Genomic DNA, 21,288 nt, shown 5'->3' with positions numbered 1-21,288 from the left:
ACTGTTTTCAACATAAATAATCAAATAACGCAGGGGCGTTTTCCCACATAACTTACCTTCAGAAATGCAGAGCAGCACTGTGAGGAACTGAGGGGAGGAGCTACGGGAAGCCAGGAGGTACCTAAGTCATGAAATGCAAAAATGATCATTTCTACCGGAAAATAGAAATAAAAGCAAATGAAAATAACTCACTTAGATAAAATTCACAAATACTCGTCAGAATATTTAAGTTGAAAAAAATATATACTGAAATTATCAAATGTTAACTGGAAATACAACTTAATGTAAGGCTTTTTAACTGTTACACAGATGATGCCCCAAAAGGAAAACTTTGTCTCTTTATAGCCTAATATGATTTTCATCTCACTTCAGTCATTTTTGATACAGAAAAATGAAGCAGACTGAATTTATGCAGTTTGACTTCTGGGTCAAAGCACGGCACAAAGACGATAGGCCATTTTAGGCATATACATTAAAGAGAAACTGACCCCCACGTGAGCATCTAGGTGTGTTGGTCCAACTTTCAGACTAACATGTTAACATGTATTTTAAGTATGGAGCTGGCACCAGGAGAAAATTAGCCTAGCTTAGCATAAAGGCTGGGAGCAGGGGGAAACCATAGATGTATTTAAAAGATCTGGATACAGCATGGAGGAGGAGCCCCATTCATTCCTATGAGAGATGCTCAGTAATGCATGAAGCAAAAAAAAGCTATATTTCTGCGTTATGAAAGTACCTGGATCCTCAGCCATAAGGCTTACGCACAAGAGAACTACAGCGGCCGAGCGGGTAACCTCCGCCTGCAGAGCGACTGACTTTCGGTTTAGCTTTTTGCTAGCTTAAATGTTAGTCTAAAAAAAATGTTATCTTGCGGCTGTCTTAGACTTTCCAAATGTTATTGAACTGATGGCTTAAATCTAAATAGTGAAATGAGTCGTTTCATGCGGGGGTTCGGCACTCGCAAAAAATTATCCACTGATTTACAGACGTCTATTTCTCAAAGTTAGTCAATGGGAAAAAGTCTTTCTGGGCCCGTGGACATTACGTGATGGACTCAGACAGTGTAATTCCACTTTTGGCCATATTTAAAATTTGCATCAGAGCCTGGCGCACTTCCTGGGGCCTTGGGGGACGCAGATAGCGTTGCTCTCTCCAGAATTCCTCCAAATTTCACTAATTCATATGATGTTTCTGTAATCTAAACTCTAACAGAAAGCTTATCTCTCTGCCCAGCACTGGCAGTGCGCTGTGCATTTAGGGCTATAAATCAAGGTTACCCCAACTGAAGCTGAGGCAGAGTAGGCAAATAATTAAGATGATCAAGACAAACCAAGTTGGCACCATCATGCATATAGATGCCTCGTTGAACTTGACCTGTCACGTCTCCTCAGAGGTGGAGCAGTAATTTTCCAGATCCACTCTGCATGCTGTTTCAGTACAGTGCTGACACACTGCTGGCAGCCGACTCCCATTTGGAGGCGGCGTGTGAAAGTCAGCGGAGACGTTCCCTCAACGACGCTATTTCTTATGCTTGTAAAAGTCACATTCACTAACAGGAGCTGTGCTGTCTCATAACCTGTGTGGGCTCAGGTACATGACAGTGCATAAGAGGAGCTTGTGTGTGTGTGTGTGTGTGTGTGTGTGTGTGTGTGTGTGTGTTAGATAGTGTTTAAGACTGTAAACTCAGCAGAGCTGTCCTGCTCTATTTCCTCAGCTTCTCTTTTCACCTTATAATAATCAATAGCGGGCTCTGGGCTCAGTTGGCATGGCGACAATAGATAGATCAACATTACATTACAGATGAGGCCTGTCGCCAGCCTGCGGGGACTCAAACACACTTCATTCTCCTCTCTTATTCTCTGTAGTCCCTCCTGTCGTCTGTCTTTCTCTGTCTCTGGTCTGCCACTTCCCTCCATTCAAAACAGAGCGCCTGCTATTTGCATTCTACATGCATATCTTTGTAGACGTCTCACTTGTCGAGGCTCAGTTGTGAGGCATTTGTGTGCAAATACAATCCACCCCAGTAAAGGTGTTGTGTTTGTGTTGTCGGCCTGCCCGGTTCATTTGTATTAATATTTCAGCTCCACAGTGGGCTGTATGTAGATGAATTATGTAACAGAAAGGCGTGCGGCACGCAACAGCCATTTCCACTTCATCTCAATCTCATGGCGTCTTCATCTGTTTGAGGTGTGCTTAAAGTGAAGGATCGAGGAAGAGAAGCTCAGGATATAAAGAGCGGATGTGTTGGTGTGTGTGTCCCTTCTTTATCTCCCTGCTGTTCACCCATCATCATTATCGCTGGAAGAAACTCTTTTTCTCCTTGAAAACAGCCATATTGATTGTTTCTGGGGACATAACCCCTCAGCGCGTGCACGCCCACACACACGCACGCACGCACGCACGCACGCACGCACGCACGCACGCACGCACGCACGCACGCACGCACGCACACACACACACACACACACACACACACACACACACACATGCACACACGCACTCAACCATGACAGAAAACACCTGAATGTCATCTGCAGGTTTTATTTGACAGCAGCAATATCTGGTAAGTCAATAGAGACATAGTAGATTTAGCTTGTATATGAATTATACAGTATATTATATGATTCAGCTGAGCACACAATATATATAAATGAGCAAATTTAGTAAATACAAATGTGTGGAGAACTTCACAAACCGGACAACAGAAGACGAAGGGACTGTAAATTATTTATCAGAGGCGTAAGGTAGCTGATATGTTTTTTCTTTTATTTTTTATCTTGGCCCTCCCCGAAGGTACAAATATTTTTTTGAGCCTCCCTGAGTGACAAGGGGAAAATGCACGATGCTTTCTCCACCTTAAATGACCATCATTTTCACATTTACATCAATATTGGAGTCAATGCAACAAGCATACAGGGGGTGACAGCAATGGCCAAAACAAACAACTTATTTTCAGATCTAAAATCAATCAAAAAATCAAAAAATGATGTGTTGTAGACCCATCGGAAATTTGAAAATTTGGTGACAGTGATTTATGGTGTAATTTGGGGAATTTTTCAAGAGAACATATCTTTCAGACCTGCCAGACGGACTGAGGTTTAGAGTGTATTTGAAACTTTTGAAACTTGAGCAAATCTGCTTAATTGCTTTCAAAAACATTGTGGGAAGACAATGAGCAACTTTAGAAATGACCCAAAAATTTGCTACAAATTAGTACAAAGATACATGAAAAATACCTCATAATTAGCAAAAAATGAAAGCAAATACAAAAACAAACAAGGAAATTACCTGGAAAAAAATTAATAAATCTAAAAATATTATACATGGTGTAACACATTTTGAATATATAATTCTAATAACCATAAATATAGTCTCTCTCTTCTTTTTTTAACATTATCAGGTTAATTTCTTGTAACCTTTTACCAGTTTCTTGTAATTTGCTCTTTTCCCATATTCATGAAGAGAATTAACACCTATTTGCAAAGGTTTTAATACTTTACTAATTTACTAAAGAATTGAGCCCATCCAGGTTTCAAAGGGTTAAAATAAATACAAAATACAACCATTTAAAGTTACACGTCCTTCCCCAGTGCCAACAAAAATACTTGACATGCTTCCCCTGTTTTGCACCACCCCCTCACACCTCATAAATAATGAACAGTTCCTAAGAAGGAAGCAAAAATGCAAAGTTTAGAGTAATGCCCATACAGGAAAGTAGTGGTCTTTAAAATGAATTAATTGCATGTTAATATCCCCGTTTATGATGTATGGAGCAGATCCAGATTTTACATTTCCATGATGGCAGGCTTCACTCGTGGAATTCCCCTTTAAGACTTCCATTAGCATCTTGATGTAAAGCCTGATACAAATGGTCTAAGAGGTGGACTGCTGATGTAGGGTTTCTCCGGCCTTTGCAGCTTTAATGAATGAGATGGTCAAGAGGAGCTGGCAGGAGGTTCCAGATTGAAAAGTGCAGGCCGAGGTCTAATGGCCCTCTCTGATATTACAGTGCCGTGGTCTCTTGGTGTACAAATAAAATGCATCCAAATGCAATCCACACCAGAAAAACCCTCATACATCACTTCTGCTTCACCACATTAGCCTTTGATTTTGTGCATTTCTTTCAGATTATATTGTGCTTACATTGTGGGCAGGCTTTTCACACACTGATTCAGCTAAAACTTAATCAATGTGTCAAAAAAAGGATTCGGATTGACACGTCATTTCCATGTTGTCATTTTTTTTTAAATCAATAAATAAATTAGATAGTTAAAATAAGTGATTCTTCTATTTAAAAAATAAACTCTTAATTTCACAGTGGTGTGTAAATATATCCACTTTGATTTATAGATAAAATAAGAATTTATTTTACATTGCTAATAACAGGCAATCACAAAATAAGCTAGGTGCCAGCTGGTCCCAATACTCACAATAATTTTTCTATATTCCCTCTAATAAGCAACTCTTATTATGTGGATTATTTTCTAAGACACTGCTGGAGAAAAAAAATGTGCTGTTTCATCAACCCCTGCACCAACAGATCAAGGCCAGTGCAAAAGTGCACAGTGTCATCTGAATACATATTAAAGGGACAGTTTACCCAAAATAAATATAAAAAATCTCTTACCTGCCATTCATTGGTCTAGATCTTTCTGGTGTGACACAGAAATTTCTCTCCAGTATAATGGGACTAGATGGCACTCCTCTTGTGGTGCTCAAAGCGCCCAAAAATACTTCTGAATAACTCAACAGCAATGTCTCGGTTACTTAAGACAATTCACAGACCTTGTAATGAGCAATTTCACGTAGAAACAATTTACTTTCATTTTTGTTTTGGCACTTTGTGCACCATAAGCAGAGTGCTTGCTAGTTTGAGTATACTGGAGAGAAGGCAGACATCTCTAGAGCCGATATCTCCAACACTTACCAAAACAATCTGGACTAATGAATAGTGCAACAGGTAAGAGGACAAATATGTATTTTTTCATTGGGGGTGAAAACTGCCTGTCCCTTAACTGTCCCTTAAAGCTAGTAGATGATGGATTCATAGGTGGTAGTTGAATACACTGCTCTCTCTAAAGGCAAATAAGACATACAGCATGTGTTCATATAACAAATGTAGACATAAATAATGGAGGGTATCACTTTACAAGCCTTAATCATAGACAATCACCCAAAGATGAGGTAAATTTTTAAAAAAAAAAAAAACATGTTGCCGAGTCTCCTTCAACAAGAACAGGATGTGTGTATATACTGTATAAATGTTTGATGCGTCTGTAAGTAGTCGTTAGTAGTGAGCAGTCTTGTCTTACATTCATTATGTTGTTTAGATGCACTCAAATATAACAACATGTTCTCATCCCAAGTCGTCACATATTGCCACTCTGCAGTGGACATCCGCGTCTACATATTACGCCCTAGGTATCCGTATGTGTCTGCTGTGCACGTTCCGGGATGCTGCTCCCGTGATTTCGCTACCGTGATGTCAACAAAAGCAGATGGTGGGATTACGTTACATGTGGTTATGTTTAGGCAACAAAAGTACATGGCAACCAACACAAGAGTGTCAACAAAATCACACGCTGGCATGGATGGTTAGGATTAGGAAAAAGAGACACATCGTAAGGTGTCAAAAATTCATGCAGACTCCTGCATGAAAGTCCAGCGTTTGCTGGATCCATAACTATCCATCCCACCTGCCCCATAGGGACCTTTGCGCCCTTTATATTATGTTGTTACTGGCAGCGTTTCAACCTGACGCCTTCCAGCGGCGTATCATGCAGACATGACGGGGTCTGTCCAGCTGTGCTCTCAATTGACCATGACCATCTGCTCATATCATACTGCCGCGGCAGGTGCCATCCGGCCGTCTGCAATCGGTTCTGTCTGGCTGCGTTCTAAGCTGACGCTGTCCAGCAGCATATCATGCAGACACTAAAAGTGGCTTTTGGCGTCGAGGTCTTACGCCCAAAGAACTGCAAAAGCGGCAGCATTTGACGACTTCGGAATGTGAACGGGCTGAATACACAGTACAAGTTCAGCCATCAGAGATGTCCCTGTCTTTTTGTACGCTGCCTTTACACGTAGAAGGGAAATCCCAAACAACCCTGAACCATCGTTAGAGGATAGAAATACAAACCAGTAGAGGTTGTACAATACCCACCGCTGTAACCCTACTACATTTATTGATCCATGATCTGGGATATATGAGAACGTGGCCATATTAAATAAGGGAATGGTATCCTGTAAGCAAAACTAGCCACCACAATACTCTGTATTTGGATTCAAACACACAACAAAAGTCAATATGTCGCCGACAGATTTGAGAGACACTTGAAAATTCTACTTTCACAACATTTCCTGACCCTGGTTTCCACATGTCATGATTTATAAGTCCCACTTATTGCTAAGGGGCATCAGTTAACCATGATAACCAATAAAATACACGATAACCAGTAAAATACCCAAACACTTGACCAGTTCACCATCTGCACCTAACTACTTTTACCTTTTGTTCAAAGTTATTATTAGTCATCAGTGACTTAATTGTGTGTTTTTTTGTCAGCAACTTTCAGATGACGATACTAGATTTCGGTGATGATGCTGCTGACGAGCCTCTGGAGGTCCTGGGTTCTGCTCTCGGTGGTCTTCAGAACCTCCTCGTGGTTTGCCTTCTCATAGCTGTCATAATCTGTCACGACCTTGTTGGTGATGAGGGACAGACCCACGACACGCAGGCCGCAGTGACGAGCCACTACCACCTCTGGCACAGTGCTCATACCTGGACAGAGACAGGAAGTTTGGTTCAGGTGCACTGACTTCATCATGAGTATATAAGGTAATAATGATAATAATAATAATAATAAGAAGAAGAACCTGAGGACCTCCCTCCTGAAAACGGAAGATTCAAATCATCAGTTGGATCACCACAGTCGATTGAGATTCTTAAGTCAGGCAGTCATTTTTTGTTTGTTTTTTGTCAGTCTGTTCATTGTACTGCTGAGGAAATTTCAAAGCTGCAGAGTCAGCGCTCCTTGCTTTCAAGCTGCTCTCCGGGGTAAAATCATTACACTACGTCAAGTTGTCCCGTCAGCTTGGTGAAGATGTCTTGCAACTGGTACAAGCAGCTATGGACCCAGACCCAGCGTGAGTCTGAGTGAGACGGAGGCAGCTGCCCGGAAGACGCGAGTACGCTTTGCCCGGTCAGGCTGTAACTCAGTGATACTCAACTTACTTTGCTTGGGGGACACTTTTGCAAAATGACAGGACACCAGGGGCCAGTCGCAGCAGCCCCATATGTGTTTATGGGATTTTAGGACATTTTTCAAATTCAGGTCGTTTCTAGGATTTTTGGATGTTTCTAGGTTTTTAGGACATTTCCAAAATTTTAGGATATTTCTAGGATTTCAGGACATATCTTTAATTTTAGGACTTTTTTTTTATTTTAAGGACATTTCTAGGATTTAAAGATGTTTCTGGAATGTAAGGACATCAGGGACTTAGCTAGGACGTCAGCTGGGGGATACTGGGTATCCTCCACTGGCACTTTCATTTATTTATTTACAAACAAGCTCTGTTTTGATGCTGTTTAATAAGCCTTTTTAATAATGCCTGTTTAATAAATACCTTAAGTATACTAAAAATTACAAAAACAATTCCCAGTGTGAATGAATTTACTTTTATTCTGAATTAAAAAATTGTTAGGGGGCCAGCCAGCACCCTGTAGGGGGCCAGATTAGGCCTGTGGGCTGAGAGCTGAGTATCTCTACTCTAAGGTAACACTCTCTTCTAATTTGAGGAAGTAAATTCCCAGCAGCTTTATACTACACAGTCTCTGGCTTCTGCCTGATATCTAGTGTCAACAAAAAATATAGTTGCTCATGTCCGATCTGTCATTAGTAGTTAGCACATATGAGCTCATAAGGATAACATAAGATGATTTCTATAGTAAATGTAGCTATAACCATGAACGTCCCGCTAAACTCTAGTCAAAAATCTTGCAGTTATTTATCGGTTTGTGGTTGTATGATCTCCATAAACCCATCAACTTGCTCTATGTCTTTGATGTGTTGTTTTTGTATTTTTAAAATCATCATCATATAATCATATTATCAAGGTCCAAAAATTTTGCAGGTCTGTGAATGCAGCGCAGCAAGTGCAGTTTCCATGACTTCCTTTTTTTCCTCTGTAGCAGTTTGTCACTCATGGGGTGGATAATTGATCTGTAATTCCCTTCATAGCTTATCAGATCACATCAATGGATAAGACAAGCGGTTTGCAGATGATTGTAAGTGAATGCAATGTTAAGTTTCACTTTAAATGTGCCTGACACTCTGCTGTGATGCCTTTGTCCCAAATGCGCTATAAATAGCTGAACGCATATACATCCCAATAGCGCTCCTAATTAACAGTGGAGCTCAAAAAATCTATTTGTGGCAGAGGATGATTTGGTTGTGGCAGTCTGCCACAAATAAATGAATGTGTGGGAAATTCTGAGGGAGACAATCAGGCCATACTGTTCGATTTTTCTACTATAAAAATGGATGCTGTGAAAATAATGGGAGATGGCCCAAATGTAAGGTTGGTCTGAAGTGTCTAAGACAAAAAAAAATTAAAGAGGTACTGGCACATACCGGACAATAATAGCACATTGGGTCATATTGCGAAATTCAAAAATATGAGGTTGTTAATGCAGTGGGAGGTGGTCCAGATGAGATTTGAGTAAAGTGTCAATGAAACTATATGAGAAAGCTATTTACTATTCCAAAAAGGTCTCTTGTCTTAAGGTGCCAGGCTTCATGACATGAAAATAACACCTGTGAAACCCTTGTCAAGCTTTATCCTGCATTGCCAAACATTGCTGTAAGGTTACTGAAGGGGAATCTCACTAAATGTATGAAAATCGGAATTAAAACTATCCACAGCTATAGCTCTATTTGTTTACATTTTGGTAAGTCTGCATCATGGAAAGTCATACCGCTTTACCTTCCCATTTCAGGGGGCATACTATTGCAAAACTGTGTTGTATCTGTTCTCATGCGAATAATGAATTCATTTGGATGACTGGATGCTAAGGTTCATCACCAGTTATCCTTACAGTACCCACCACAGCCACTGTTATTGAAAGGTCAGCTGGCCACATTTGGCTGCGAGGTGGGATCAGCGTTGATTTCTATTCATCTATAAAGCTTCGAAACAGATGCTTTCTCCCTATATTTTTATCCCTTTTAACTCTAAACTCACATATATCTTAGTCGCAGAATAGTTTGTTGCTCCACAATCCCCAAATCAGAGCTGAACTAGGTAAAATTTAACTCTCTTAAAATGCATCTTATACATGAAATAATCTGCAAAGGAACTTAAACTTGGACACTTTTCCACCTTTACAGCAGTTCAAATCAATCATTCATATCTTGTTTTAATTGATTGTACATGTTTTTAATTATACTTCTACATGTTTATTATCTTGTATTTTTATTTATTCCTTTTTTTTAATTTTAGCTATTTACACTTCTTTTCATTTCTTATTTTTTGTGGCATTGTACAATTTTATTTCTATGTTAACTGTTATTTACTTTCTTGTTGATTGTTTTTGAAGTCTTTTTTCATGCAATGAACAACTGAGGGTCTCCCTCAATTAATTTCCCAAGTCTTAAATAAAGGTTTAAAGTCTTTTCAATATCCCTTGTAAGCTGTTGTAAATGCACTATCGAGAGGCAGTCCGACAACACATCAGCATCCCTTTAAATGAGCATCAAAGAGCTGTACTAACCGACAGCATCGGCCCCCAGCAACTGCAGGACTCTGCACTCTGCAATGGTCTCATATGTCGGTCCAGCCAGCATGCAGTAAACGCCTTCCTGCAGGAAGCTGTCGCAGTCCTTCTCTACTGCTGTTTGCCTGGCCAGAGCTCTCAGATCTCTGTCATACGCATCCGACATGCAAGGGAAACGCACTCCAAACCTGGAGAGACATGAAACAAATGAAAGGGACATTGCAATGAGACAGGTGTATTTGATGCACAAGTTTCATTTCCAGAGTCCTGCCTCGGTGTTTGGGCTGTACCTGTCATCATTGTGCCCACAAAGGGGGTTCTGCCCTGCAAAACCCGGCATGTTAATGTGATCCTTGATGAGCATGATGTCGCCCACATTGTAGCTGTCATTGAGTCCTCCCGCAGCGTTTGTCACAATCAGAGTTTCCACGCCCAGCAGGAAGAAGACTCGCACTGGGTACGTCACCTGGAGTGACAAACACGCTGTGCTTCAGAGACAGATAAAGTTGTTTTTTTATTGTTTTGATGCATATCATATTATTACAAATGGGAGTTACAAGACAGGGTTCACCTGGGAACAACAGAGGAGAAAACACATCATCACATGAGGAGCCAATATTTTAAAAGAGACAGCTTCTGCAAACGTTGATGTCAGTCGACTCGAGCGTTTTTATGACTGTCGGTCTCTGTTGAACTGTGCATGTCTCAAACAGTTGTGGTTCTGTACTAACCTTTATAGGGCAGCCGATGGCCCGTAAATGACTGTTGTTACTTCTCACTGCAGTCACATTTGGAAATTGCTTTTTTCTATTTCACATTTCTCTGAAGCTTGAATTGCCTGTGAAAGTGTTTTGCTAGTTAGTGCAGAAATGTTTTCAAGTACCCCTCTGGTTTCTTGATAAGGTCACAGCTGTCATTTTGGAACATTGGCCTGTTTGATATGAGTTTTGCATATTATAACAGTGAGCTGGGTTGTGAGTTGACTTGTAGCCTTGTTAGTGATGAAATGTAAGCACTGTAAGCTGCACATGTAACAGCGCGACTGTTGGTAGTTACACTGTTGCATGGGGATGTTAATTAAGAGTGGACTCTATCAAAATATTTGCAGTGTTTTTGCAGAACATTATGATGTCATGGTAAAGTTGACCTTTTGAATATAAAATGGTAAATGGACTTCTAGTCTTTTGACCACTCAAGGAGCTTTTACACTACATTAAAGCATTCATACATTGGTGGCTGAGGCTACGATACAGGCAAAATGAAACATTCACACGCACTTCAAGGTGGGATCAAGTCTCTCTCGACCCACTCTACCTCCTGAGCCACAACAATGTCAGCTGACAGATGTCATCGCTTCACTATTTTATCCAATTAAAAATTAGTAGAAAATCTGTCATTATTATAACATGTGAGTTAGGGGCCGTATCTACCAAGGTGTCTTTTTCAGTAGCCAGTGTATTGTTTTAATGCTTTGCAATGGGAGCACTGTGTATTCATGCCGTGCTACTTAACGCCAGCAGCATGACGAGGCGATCAGCACAAAATCCACACAGAGTGACTCATCGCTCTTCTGGTTGGGTGTTTTTGTTTCAGAGCGCCCAGACTTGAAAAATGTTAAACTTTGGGTAAAACACTGCGCTCATCACTGTCACACTTCAATCACAGTGGAGGAGGGACAAACAGCCTACTATGAACACAAACTGTCACACATGAACAAGTGCTGATCAACAACAACAATGGAGGGGCAATCTGTTGATATGCTGTAATATACTGTATATGTTTCCTGTAATGAACGCACACAGACCAGCTGGCCTGTTCTTTCTCACTGCACGCTTCAGCCGTCCACTCATCCAGTGCAGGTACTTTACAACGAGCCGACATGTTTGCTTCCACGGATATTCCCGTATCATAGCAACCGGACGCAGCAAAAGCTTCTCAGTTGAAAAAAACAACAACCACTGCGCTTCCAAACGTGCTCTCAAACACTCCAAGCTGGGCGTTTCCTAACGAGCACCTGCCGTTTCAGCTGTTAAAAAACACTTTGGTGGAAATGTTTGTGAGGTTACAGTGACCTTTAACCTTTGTCCGCCAAAATCGAATCAGTTCACCCTTGAGTCAAAGTGGACGTTTGCGCCAAATTTGGAGAAATTCCCTCTATGCGTTCCTCAGGTAATGCCTTCACGAGACTGGGACAGACAACCTGAAAACATAATGTTTCCGGCCACAAGGAGGCATAAAACCTCCTGACAGACTGACATTAACTTAAAAAGTTATTCTCATCTCATCTGATCTTTGGTTCAGTTTAGGATTTTGTTCAGTTTGCCCAGAAAGTTAATATATAACACATATTATCTGGTTAAAATCTAACTCATATGGCTTCTGTGGAATCAAATCTTTTGAAGTTTAACTCAGTTTATGGTGATTCAGCTGGAAGTGTTGAAGGCTCAGCTGGATACAGGAGGGCCGTAATGCATCTGGCTTTCTATTTCTGTCCGTATGGAAGTGGATGTTATGATTCAGTGCGGTTATATGGATCATTTTATGTGGAGATGGCACATCACAGCTGGTAATAAAATAAATAAAACCAGGATACAGTGTCTCCACAGGCCAAAGGCCAGTCCCATATCGCCACTATGACACACTGGGTGGTTTTCTCACTGTCATCACAATTCTGATGCTGATTATTCATCTCACACAGTAAGTTGTGAGCCATACTATGGTCTGTCATATACCAAGTTTATACAACTTAACATTATAAAATGAAAAGATAATGACTGAGGATGAGATAAAAGCTTAAGTGTCTGTAAGAGCTGTTTACTCTGAAGGGGAACTAAATGAAATAAAGTTATGAGCTTTAACCTTGAGCTTTAAAGTTGTTACATTTGCAAAATGAAAAAGAAAAAAATGTCTTTTACAGGTAATTACAGGTACAAAGACTTTAGCCACAATTATCAGGCCAATGCAAGAACTGGAACTTAGTAGATCTTGCAAAAACTAAAAGGTGTGTCCTTCCGTGACAAGAATAACTTAGTTAGTGTTTGTATATGTCTGTGGTTTAAAGGTTAGGCACACACACACACACACACACACACACACACAGTTGTGAAGGTTTTTCTCAAAGTTATTGACAAAGTCAGAGTTTAAACTTCCAGCTTTAGCTCAGTTATCCTGTATAGTATATCATTCACATCAGCAAGGTTTCAAAATACCGAAGCAAGTTGGCACATGACAGACACCGAGACAAAAAGCTGCTCACGAGGCAACTCAGAGTGTTTATCAAATGGATTTGTCTGCATCTCTGCACCAGCCAGTGTTCACGTGGATATCATTCAAATTTCATTTATTAATTCATGTATTTCCGGCAATACCAATAACAAAGTAGACAGGTCCAAATGAACCTCTGAGATCAAAAACATTATTATGTTTCTGAACGGTCCACCACTTAGATTCAGACTGAAATATCTCGACAGATGTTGGCTGCATTGCCATAAGATTTAGTGATAATGTGATTTTCTTCCTTTAGTGGCACAGCAAGTTAGAATTTTCACTGGTCCTGAGAAATATCTCAATATATATTAAGAGTGGCCCAGACATTGTGCAGCTGAGGGATGTCAAAAGAACTGATGTTCAGGTACCAAGTTAAAGCAAAAGTTCTGAAAACGAGACGATACTTGTTTTTCTCCAGTACCTGATAGGGCAACACATACACCTACAAATGTTCCAAGCAGATTTTCAATTTGTGAAATACTTTTGAATACATTACCAAAAAAAAACCCACTAAATGTACTGTAGCTTACCGTGTATATGTTGTAGCCCTCGTAGAAGTGGAATCTCCCCTTCATGCAGACACACTCACGACCCCCCAGCTTCCCAAACACCAGCTTACCGGCATGGCCTGGCACTGCAAAATGCAGTATGAACAGCTGTTTATGCACAGAAAACTTCCAAAAACTTAGAATAAGTTTTAGGTGAAAAGCAATTTGTCAGTATAGCTTACCAGTGCTGGTAGGAAAACGTGGAATATCCTCATAAGGGAACACAGTCTTGTCTTCCAGCAGGTCAGCCAGACCGCCGAGGCCTGAACCACAGATGATGGCGACTTTAGGACGCTGCTCAGTGTGGGCCAGCAGCCAGTCTGCTGTCTCTTTGTAATCTTCATAACTGTATCTGAAAGTAATGCAAAGAATTTTTATAATGTTAAATATTCAGTGGTGGAAGAAGTATTTGAAATGTTACTTAAGAGTGAGTGAGTAAAATCAGTAAAATGTGCAAAAAGTACTAAAGTCAAAGTACCCAATGCACACAAATCTCTAAAAAAGTGCCCCAAATCCTCAAAAGTAGTAAATAAATATTATATATATATATGAAAAAAAATAAGGTAAGTCCAAAAAAACAGATTAAAAAAACAAACCCCAAAATTATGAAAATGAAAACCAAAGAAAGACTTATCAAAATAGTTGGGAATAATTTTTCTGTAAATCCTCTGAATGAATAAATAACTTATAATTGCAGCTGTTCTCGTGAAAACGGTTTACTAATTTAATTAATAAGAAAACGTCATATTTTATAAAACTCGTATAAAAAATACACTATTTCTGTCGTAATACAATATATTACAATATATCAGTTTCGTTTTAACCCTTTGAAACCTGAGAAAAATTGTCTTATGATTTCTTACAAGAAGAATGCAGTAAATAACACAAAAAGCACCCAAATTAACAAGAAATTTGTAAAAAGTAGAAGAAAATTAATTAAAATTATCGAAAAAAAATCAATCATTCAATAAATAAACAAAAAAAAAAAAAGAAACAGAAAGCAGAAAAAACAAAGCAGAGAAGATATGGGAAAAAGTGCCTAAAATTTATAATAGTTATGGAATGTAATTTTTAATATGTAATAATGAAAATTATAGACATAGTTTTTTTTTTTTATCAAATTTCTAGCTTTTTTCAAAAAAATCTAAATCTACTAATTTATTAATATTTTTGAAAATTTTCATACTAAGATGCTCATTTCCCTTTTTTTCAAGTTTTTGAAAGAATTCAAACCAAATTTCGTCAAACAACAGTAGGCCAACAAGAAAGGTGATATAGCTCCAGGTTTCAAAAGGTTAAGTTAAAAAAAAAAAAGAAAAGAAATTACATTAAATCGAAAAGAATTTCCCCTCGTGGATAAATAAAGTAACTCTTGTTTATCTAAAGTTATGAAAATAGTCTACGGTGGCTCTGAGAGTTCATACAGACCCAAAACAAGCAAATGAGGGAACATATCCACCAACTTGTCAACACACTGCGCGCAGCATTTACAAAACGTCTTCACCACCTGGAGGACACACAGAAACAGCAATCTGACGACGCACGAGCACACTAACTCGACCACACACGAGAAGATCCGTTTGACAACACACGCGCAGCATTTACCAAACATCTTCACCAACGTGACGCACGAGAACGTCGATTTCAATGCGCACGCGCAGCTTTTCAAACAGACCTTGCAACACATGGAAAGTGTTTCCGGAGGACGCTAATAAATGATGCACATGGCGCGCTGTTTTTGTTTTTAGCATGAAGTTGTTGAAGTCGGCTATCCCTCAGTGGTTTTGGAAATCGCCTGGATTGTAAGTATATATATGTATTTTGCTTATTTTAACATTGTTTTCACATGATTTAGATATCATATTTTAACCTAGCGTTAGCCTGTTGCTAATTATTAGGCTTTTGTTGATTGGAGATTATTTGAAGATAGCTAGTTAACATTTCCTAATTTTAAACTGATGAACAGAGGTCCTCTGTGTTGGATTACTGTAACTATGTCATTACACACAAAAAAAATCCACGACTTTTCCAAAACTTCAATGATTTTCACTAATTTCATGACTTTTCAGGCCTGGAGAATTTGATTGTGAAATGTTATGACTTTTCCAGGTTTTCCATGACAGTGGGGACCCTAAACTTTCACAAAGGACAGCGACCAAGACAGCTGTGTTACATCAATGACGCTTCAATTTAAGTGTAAGTATGAAGGCAGTGTAAGATTTCACTTTGCATCGTAGCTTTAAATAATATATATATATTTATTACCAGTCGAGCTTAGATTGGTGAGGGTTCCCATGGTTACTGTCTCCAACTGGCAAATCAGATGCAATATCCCACAGGCTTTTTGATGAGGGAACCAGTTCGAAACTAACTTCTGTGTTACCCCACAGTAAAACGTCATCCCTGGGGCACTTTGTGTTGTGCATAGTGGGCTACACTATGGAAACTACTGTCTCTGGACAGGGTCATTAGCGTTTTCATGCCGGCCTTCGTAGTTCTACTACTACAGTGGTGGGCAACCTATGGCTCTGGAACCACATGCCACTCTGTAGCCCTCTCCAGTGGCTCCTGTGTCTCTGACTAAAAATTATATGGAAATAAATAGCGATTATTTTTAAAGATTTTCATTCAGTTTTATCATTGTTATAGGCCTAAAATTACTCTTGCATTTTTCAGTTGCAAAAATGTGTAGCCTGTACACAGAATATGAAAATGTACTAGCATTTCATTAACTAAAATATTCATCATATTTCTGTGGCCTTGGTGCCTTTTCTGCTGAATTTTGCCAAATTTCAAAAGTGGTGGGTAGTCCTGAATCAAAAAAGCTTGACTAGCTATGGATTCCAAATCCAAATTATCAGAAGTCTCAGAGGAAAATGGAGAAGTTGATCGTGCACGGATAGATCTGTTAATTTTTACCACCAACACTGCAAAGTTAATGTAACAACAAACAGTGATAAAACATATTAATGAGTGCTCATATAGACCCATTAATAATATTGATAGGCTAATTTTGACTGTATGTGTTGTGTTACCTTCATTTTAAGTGAATTGTTTTTTGTACTGTTAGTATACATAAAGTGCAAGAGTGCATAAAACAGCATCAAAATAGAGCTTGTTTATCAAAAAAAATGCCAGTAGAGGATCTCCTGCAATCCCCCCCTGCACAGATCCTAGCCAAGCCCCGAATGTTTCTGTTTACACAAACAATTCCAAATAATGTCAATAAAAGTGCATTTTCCTGCTTGGTTAAGAGAGTCATAGTTACTCCTGCCGTTTACCCGCGCCTCATTGAATTTCTTCACTCAACATTCAGAGCACTGGGAAGAAATCACGTCATCATCATCATCATTGCGTCAGCACTCCCTATGGGGCTTTGTGATGCTTTGTTTTAACTAACAAGCCAGTCCAGTATTTCTGGTTTACTGACAGCGTCGCGGTTTTAGCAAAAACCATATCTGGTCAAGCTAGTTGGGCGTGCTGTGTTTGTCTAAAAATGTGTGGCAGGCAGCCACTCCCGCTCTGTGCTCTCATGCCTGTATACAAAGTTCTGGCAGCACCACGGACAGCTCTGCGAGAACCACAGAAAATCCTAGAAACGTCCTGAATACCGAGCGATGTCGTAACATCCTAGAAAACTCCTTAAGTCCTGCAAACATCCTAAATCATAAAAATGTCCTAAAATCTAAGAAACATGTACGCGCGGTGACTGGCCTCTGGCCTCTTGTCATTTTGCAAAAATGGCCCCCAGGCAAAGCAAGTGGAGTATCCTTGTCCTACATGTTTGGGACATGGTAGAAGTTTTGTTCTGCAACACAATTCCTAAATGCTACCAAATCCTAGACTTAACTAGACCTTTAAAGCAAAGTAATTCAGTTTTGTCAGTTACCTGCAGTTTAACTTGCTTGTCATCTATTGAGGGATCTGAAAAATATCTATTAAGGTTAAAGCCAGTGGACATAACATTAGCCAGTTTCATAACGAACGGTGTGTATTTCACAGATTATTTGATATTTAGTGTACCAGCCATGTTATTATTCAGGGACACTGATTTGATTGGAAATGCCTCGAGGTACTACATTACACAAAGTCTGAAACAGTCTGTAATTCTGGTTATAAATCTGGTTGTAAAGCTATGTCCCTGTTAATGCTTCCTCTGTGCCTCAAGCTTCGTTATTAAAACACAATGACACTTCAGGCTGCAGCCTTTACCGAACCAATCTGAGAGTCTGATGATTTTGAGCCCGTTTTAGAGCTGCCGTCTAAGACGACAGCAACATCAGGCAAGTCCTGGGTTTTCAATCTTTCCACATTTCCTCCTCCTTTTCTCCTTATTCAACACTTTAGTACCTGAGCAAATTGGCTTGATGGGAATAAAAAATATATATATATATATGGGAAGAGGGTGATGAGCAACTTCACAAGAAATGGCCCATAAATTAGCAATAAGTAAGTTAAAAAAAAAAGTTAAAAGACAGACAAGAAAATGACCTCAAGAAAGTGCTTAAAAATACATCTTTTTTGCTAAGTAATTTAAAATATATTATTAAGAGTATTACAAATACAGTTGACGGCACTTTCCTGTTTTTTTTTTTTTTGGGGAAATCTTATAATTGCCCCTCAGCTAATTTTCAGATAATTTCCTTGTCAGCTTTTACTATTTCTTTGCAGTTTGCAGGAAATCTCTTGCCAAGTTGCTCATTATGTTTCCTCTTGTGTTTTTGAAAGAAATTAAACCAATTTTCTCAGGTTTCAGAGGGTTTAAATGCACTTGTAAGGAGTCACAAGTTGTTTAAAAGGTTTAATTCAACCTCAAAAAGAAGCTTGGTAATCTTTAATTACAGTAGGTGTGTTTTTACCTGGGACAAGGTGAAGTGTTTTTTTCTGTTGTCTCTAAAATTTGTGAAAGATTTATTAGGCAACAGGTGATTAATTTATTCTACAGCACAAATTACTTCAACACAGTTGTTGTATAGAGGCCATTGCCGGCCTGTCAGTTGCAGAGGTTTCCCTCCACATATTTCTTCAGGTGGTAATCGCAGTTATACACACTGTTATACACACACACACTCAGACAGACAAAAAACTGCTGTAACTTTTGCCGTTCTGCTGGTGCGTGATGAATCATAAACAGAGTCACTGCTGGTGCCAGCACAAGGTGAGGAATGAAAGACAGCAAGTCAGGTCACTTAACCTGGCAACTGAACAACCTCTTTATGTAATCAGTGATTTATAAACCCGAGAAATTAAAATGTGGAGACGTCAGCAGAGGTGTCCGGTGTGTGTGTGTAACATAGCCATAAACACCTCAAATCCAACAAAAACACAATGACATTTTATGTGTTTTATGATTTCTGCTGTCATGTATGTTTTATGTGAGCATCACTGAAATGTTCTCATAAACACAGAGGATGTTAAAGGGGAAACTAATTTGACCACTAAATGTGTCCGGCTGCTGAAAAAAGCTAAAGTTCCTAAAAACTGACTAGCTTGTCCAAACCAGCATCTGGCAACTAAGAAAATATTAGGGATGCACGATAATATCAGCACATCATCTGCATCACTAAACATTTGCCTTAAAATGAAATATTGGAATCAGCCAACATGCTGATTTCTGCCGATTTCAAAAACCGATATTGTTTACATTTACAAAAATGTGCAAAAGTTGAAGTACTTTTTTAAAAATAAATATTACATACATTAAAAAACATTGTATGTCCTGTCTCCATTTGCTGGTTGGCCATCATGAAAAGAGTATGCATAACATAACGTTATTTCCACTACGGAAGAGACTTGATCACTAAAATTAGGTGGGAAAAAAATGTATATATTAATATCAGTATATATATATATATATATGTGTGTGTGTGTGTGTGTGTGTGTGTGTGTGTGTATGTTTGTGTTTCATAGTAGATTAGCTCTAATCATACTCAACTTGCTTGGGGACCACTTCTGCAAAATGAAAGGAAGCGAGAGGCCAGTCCCAGCAGCTTCATACATTTTCTAGGTTTAAAGACATTTGTATTTTCTAGGATTTTAGGACTTTTTGATGCTGCTTTATGCACTCTGGCATCTTATGTATACTAAACGTACAAAAACAATTCCCAGTGTGAATCACTTTATTTTTTTTTGTTAATCAGAAAATGGTTGGGGGTCCACCTGCCACCCTATCGGGAGCCAGATTTGGCCTGTGGGCCATAAGTTGAGTCGCAGGCTTAAATAGAGCAAAGTCCCTCATTTATGTCTTCTTTGTTCCCTTTTTCTTAAAATAATAATAATACTTTGAAATACTTTGTACAATTTAAAGTCCTGCAATGAAACTTTTACTTAAGTAAAAGTAATAAAGTATATTAAGGAAAAAGTACTGAACATATTAAAAGTAAAAGTACCAAATGCTGAAACATCTGAATAATAAACAAACAAAACACACCCCAAAACTCAGAAATGTAAAAACGAGAAAAAAACACACCCCAAATTCTAAACAATAAAAAAGCACCCTAAAAACTCAAAATGATTAGAAAAATGAAAGAAAAAACACCCCAATAACTCAAAAAATATAAAAAACAATTAAAGAAAACAAACAAACCAAAAAAACTCAGAATTAATAAAAAGTAACAGAAAAAACACCCTCCAAAACTGAGCCAACAACAACAACAATAATAATAATAATAAATAATAATAATAATGATAATGATAATAAAAAAACAAAATAAATTAACCTTGTATCAAATAATAATAATAATCAAACAGGTCTCACATGCCTTTGAAAAAACACAGTAAGTATTATGCAACAGCAGAGTAAGTGATTAAAGTCAGAGCAGGAAGTGAGCTCGTGCGCCTCCCTGGCTCTCGCGGAGCTGTCCGTGGTACTGCCGGAACTTTGTATACAGGCACGCGAGCACAAACCGGATTGTCAGCCTGCCACACATTTTTTTGGCAACCACAGCACGCCAGTTTGACTAGCTCTGGTTGTTGCTAAACTCGGAGGCTGTCAGTTATACAGAGACACGAGACATCAATTTGAATTGTATTTGTAAACAGAAAGCATACTTTGTTGTTATGACATCGCTTGTCTCGCTCATACCACCTGGGAGACACGATTACGTCAGAGTGAGAGGTGTCCTCCTGGGAGGAAAGCCCCCATATGCTACTAATCCTCGGTATAAAGCGCTCGTGTTACTGTATCGGCTCCTCAAATAAAACAGTCCGAACAAAAGATGTAAACTCACTATTTACACAGTGCTGTCAACACCACCTGATATCTCTTGATATAATTAGGCAGCACGGTAGCCTTGACAACCATGAGGCTCATTTCACTCCGCCTCACCATCATGCAGCCTTATCTCTCTTACCTGCCGCACTGACTGGAGGAGGAGGAGGAGGAGGAGGAGGATGCCGCTTCCATATCTGATGAAGAGCAGTTTACCGATAAGACTCTGTTTGTGTTTGTTTGATCGACGCTTTCTGTGCTCGGTTCACGGTAATGAAGCGGCTGATGGAGATCCTGCTGCGGCGGACGGAGTGCCGGAGGTCATAATGCGCGCCGACGTCACTGCGCACAGGGCGAAGGGGCGGGGCCTCAGCTGACTGCCGGTCCCTTTGAAGAAGACAGTAAATCCTATTTTCTACCAGGCTGGGCAGCTCACTGATCCGTGCACTGACCGAGGCAGAGCTGGGAACAGAGGGAGAGACAATGAG

At 39.4% G+C, this 21,288-nt stretch overlaps 1 protein-coding gene across 1 annotated transcript; it reads right to left on the bottom strand.

Annotated features, from left to right (window-relative positions):
• Positions 1–3,444: 3,444 nt before the first annotated feature.
• Positions 3,445–21,086, bottom strand: pnp6 (purine nucleoside phosphorylase 6). The gene is made up of 6 exons (XM_042496262.1): positions 20,943–21,086; positions 13,773–13,942; positions 13,573–13,676; positions 10,066–10,241; positions 9,773–9,963; positions 3,445–6,781 (listed from the first exon to the last, which is right to left on the bottom strand). The coding sequence occupies exons 1-6, from the start codon at positions 20,993–20,995 to the stop codon at positions 6,585–6,587; spliced, it is 891 nt and encodes a 296-aa protein (XP_042352196.1). The 5' UTR covers positions 20,996–21,086; the 3' UTR covers positions 3,445–6,584.
• Between the last annotated feature and the right edge of the window lie 202 nt (positions 21,087–21,288).

This window comes from Plectropomus leopardus, chromosome 11 (genome assembly GCF_008729295.1).
Source record: "Plectropomus leopardus isolate mb chromosome 11, YSFRI_Pleo_2.0, whole genome shotgun sequence".
NCBI lineage: Eukaryota > Metazoa > Chordata > Actinopteri > Perciformes > Serranidae > Plectropomus > Plectropomus leopardus.
This window is presented reverse-complemented; position numbering and strand designations above follow the sequence as displayed.

Bases quoted from the DNA above. Each gene is read 5' to 3' on its own strand.
- pnp6 (XM_042496262.1), bottom strand. From the start codon at position 20,995: ATGGAAGCGGCATCCTCCTCCTCCTCCTCCTCCTCCTCCAGTCAGTGC. The intron at 13,943-20,942 runs GTAAGAGAGATA...CATTACTTTCAG, and splicing joins TCCTCCAGTCAGTGCGGCAG to ATACAGTTATGAAGATTACA. The intron at 13,677-13,772 runs GTAAGCTATACT...TGCATTTTGCAG, and splicing joins ACGTTTTCCTACCAGCACTG to TGCCAGGCCATGCCGGTAAG.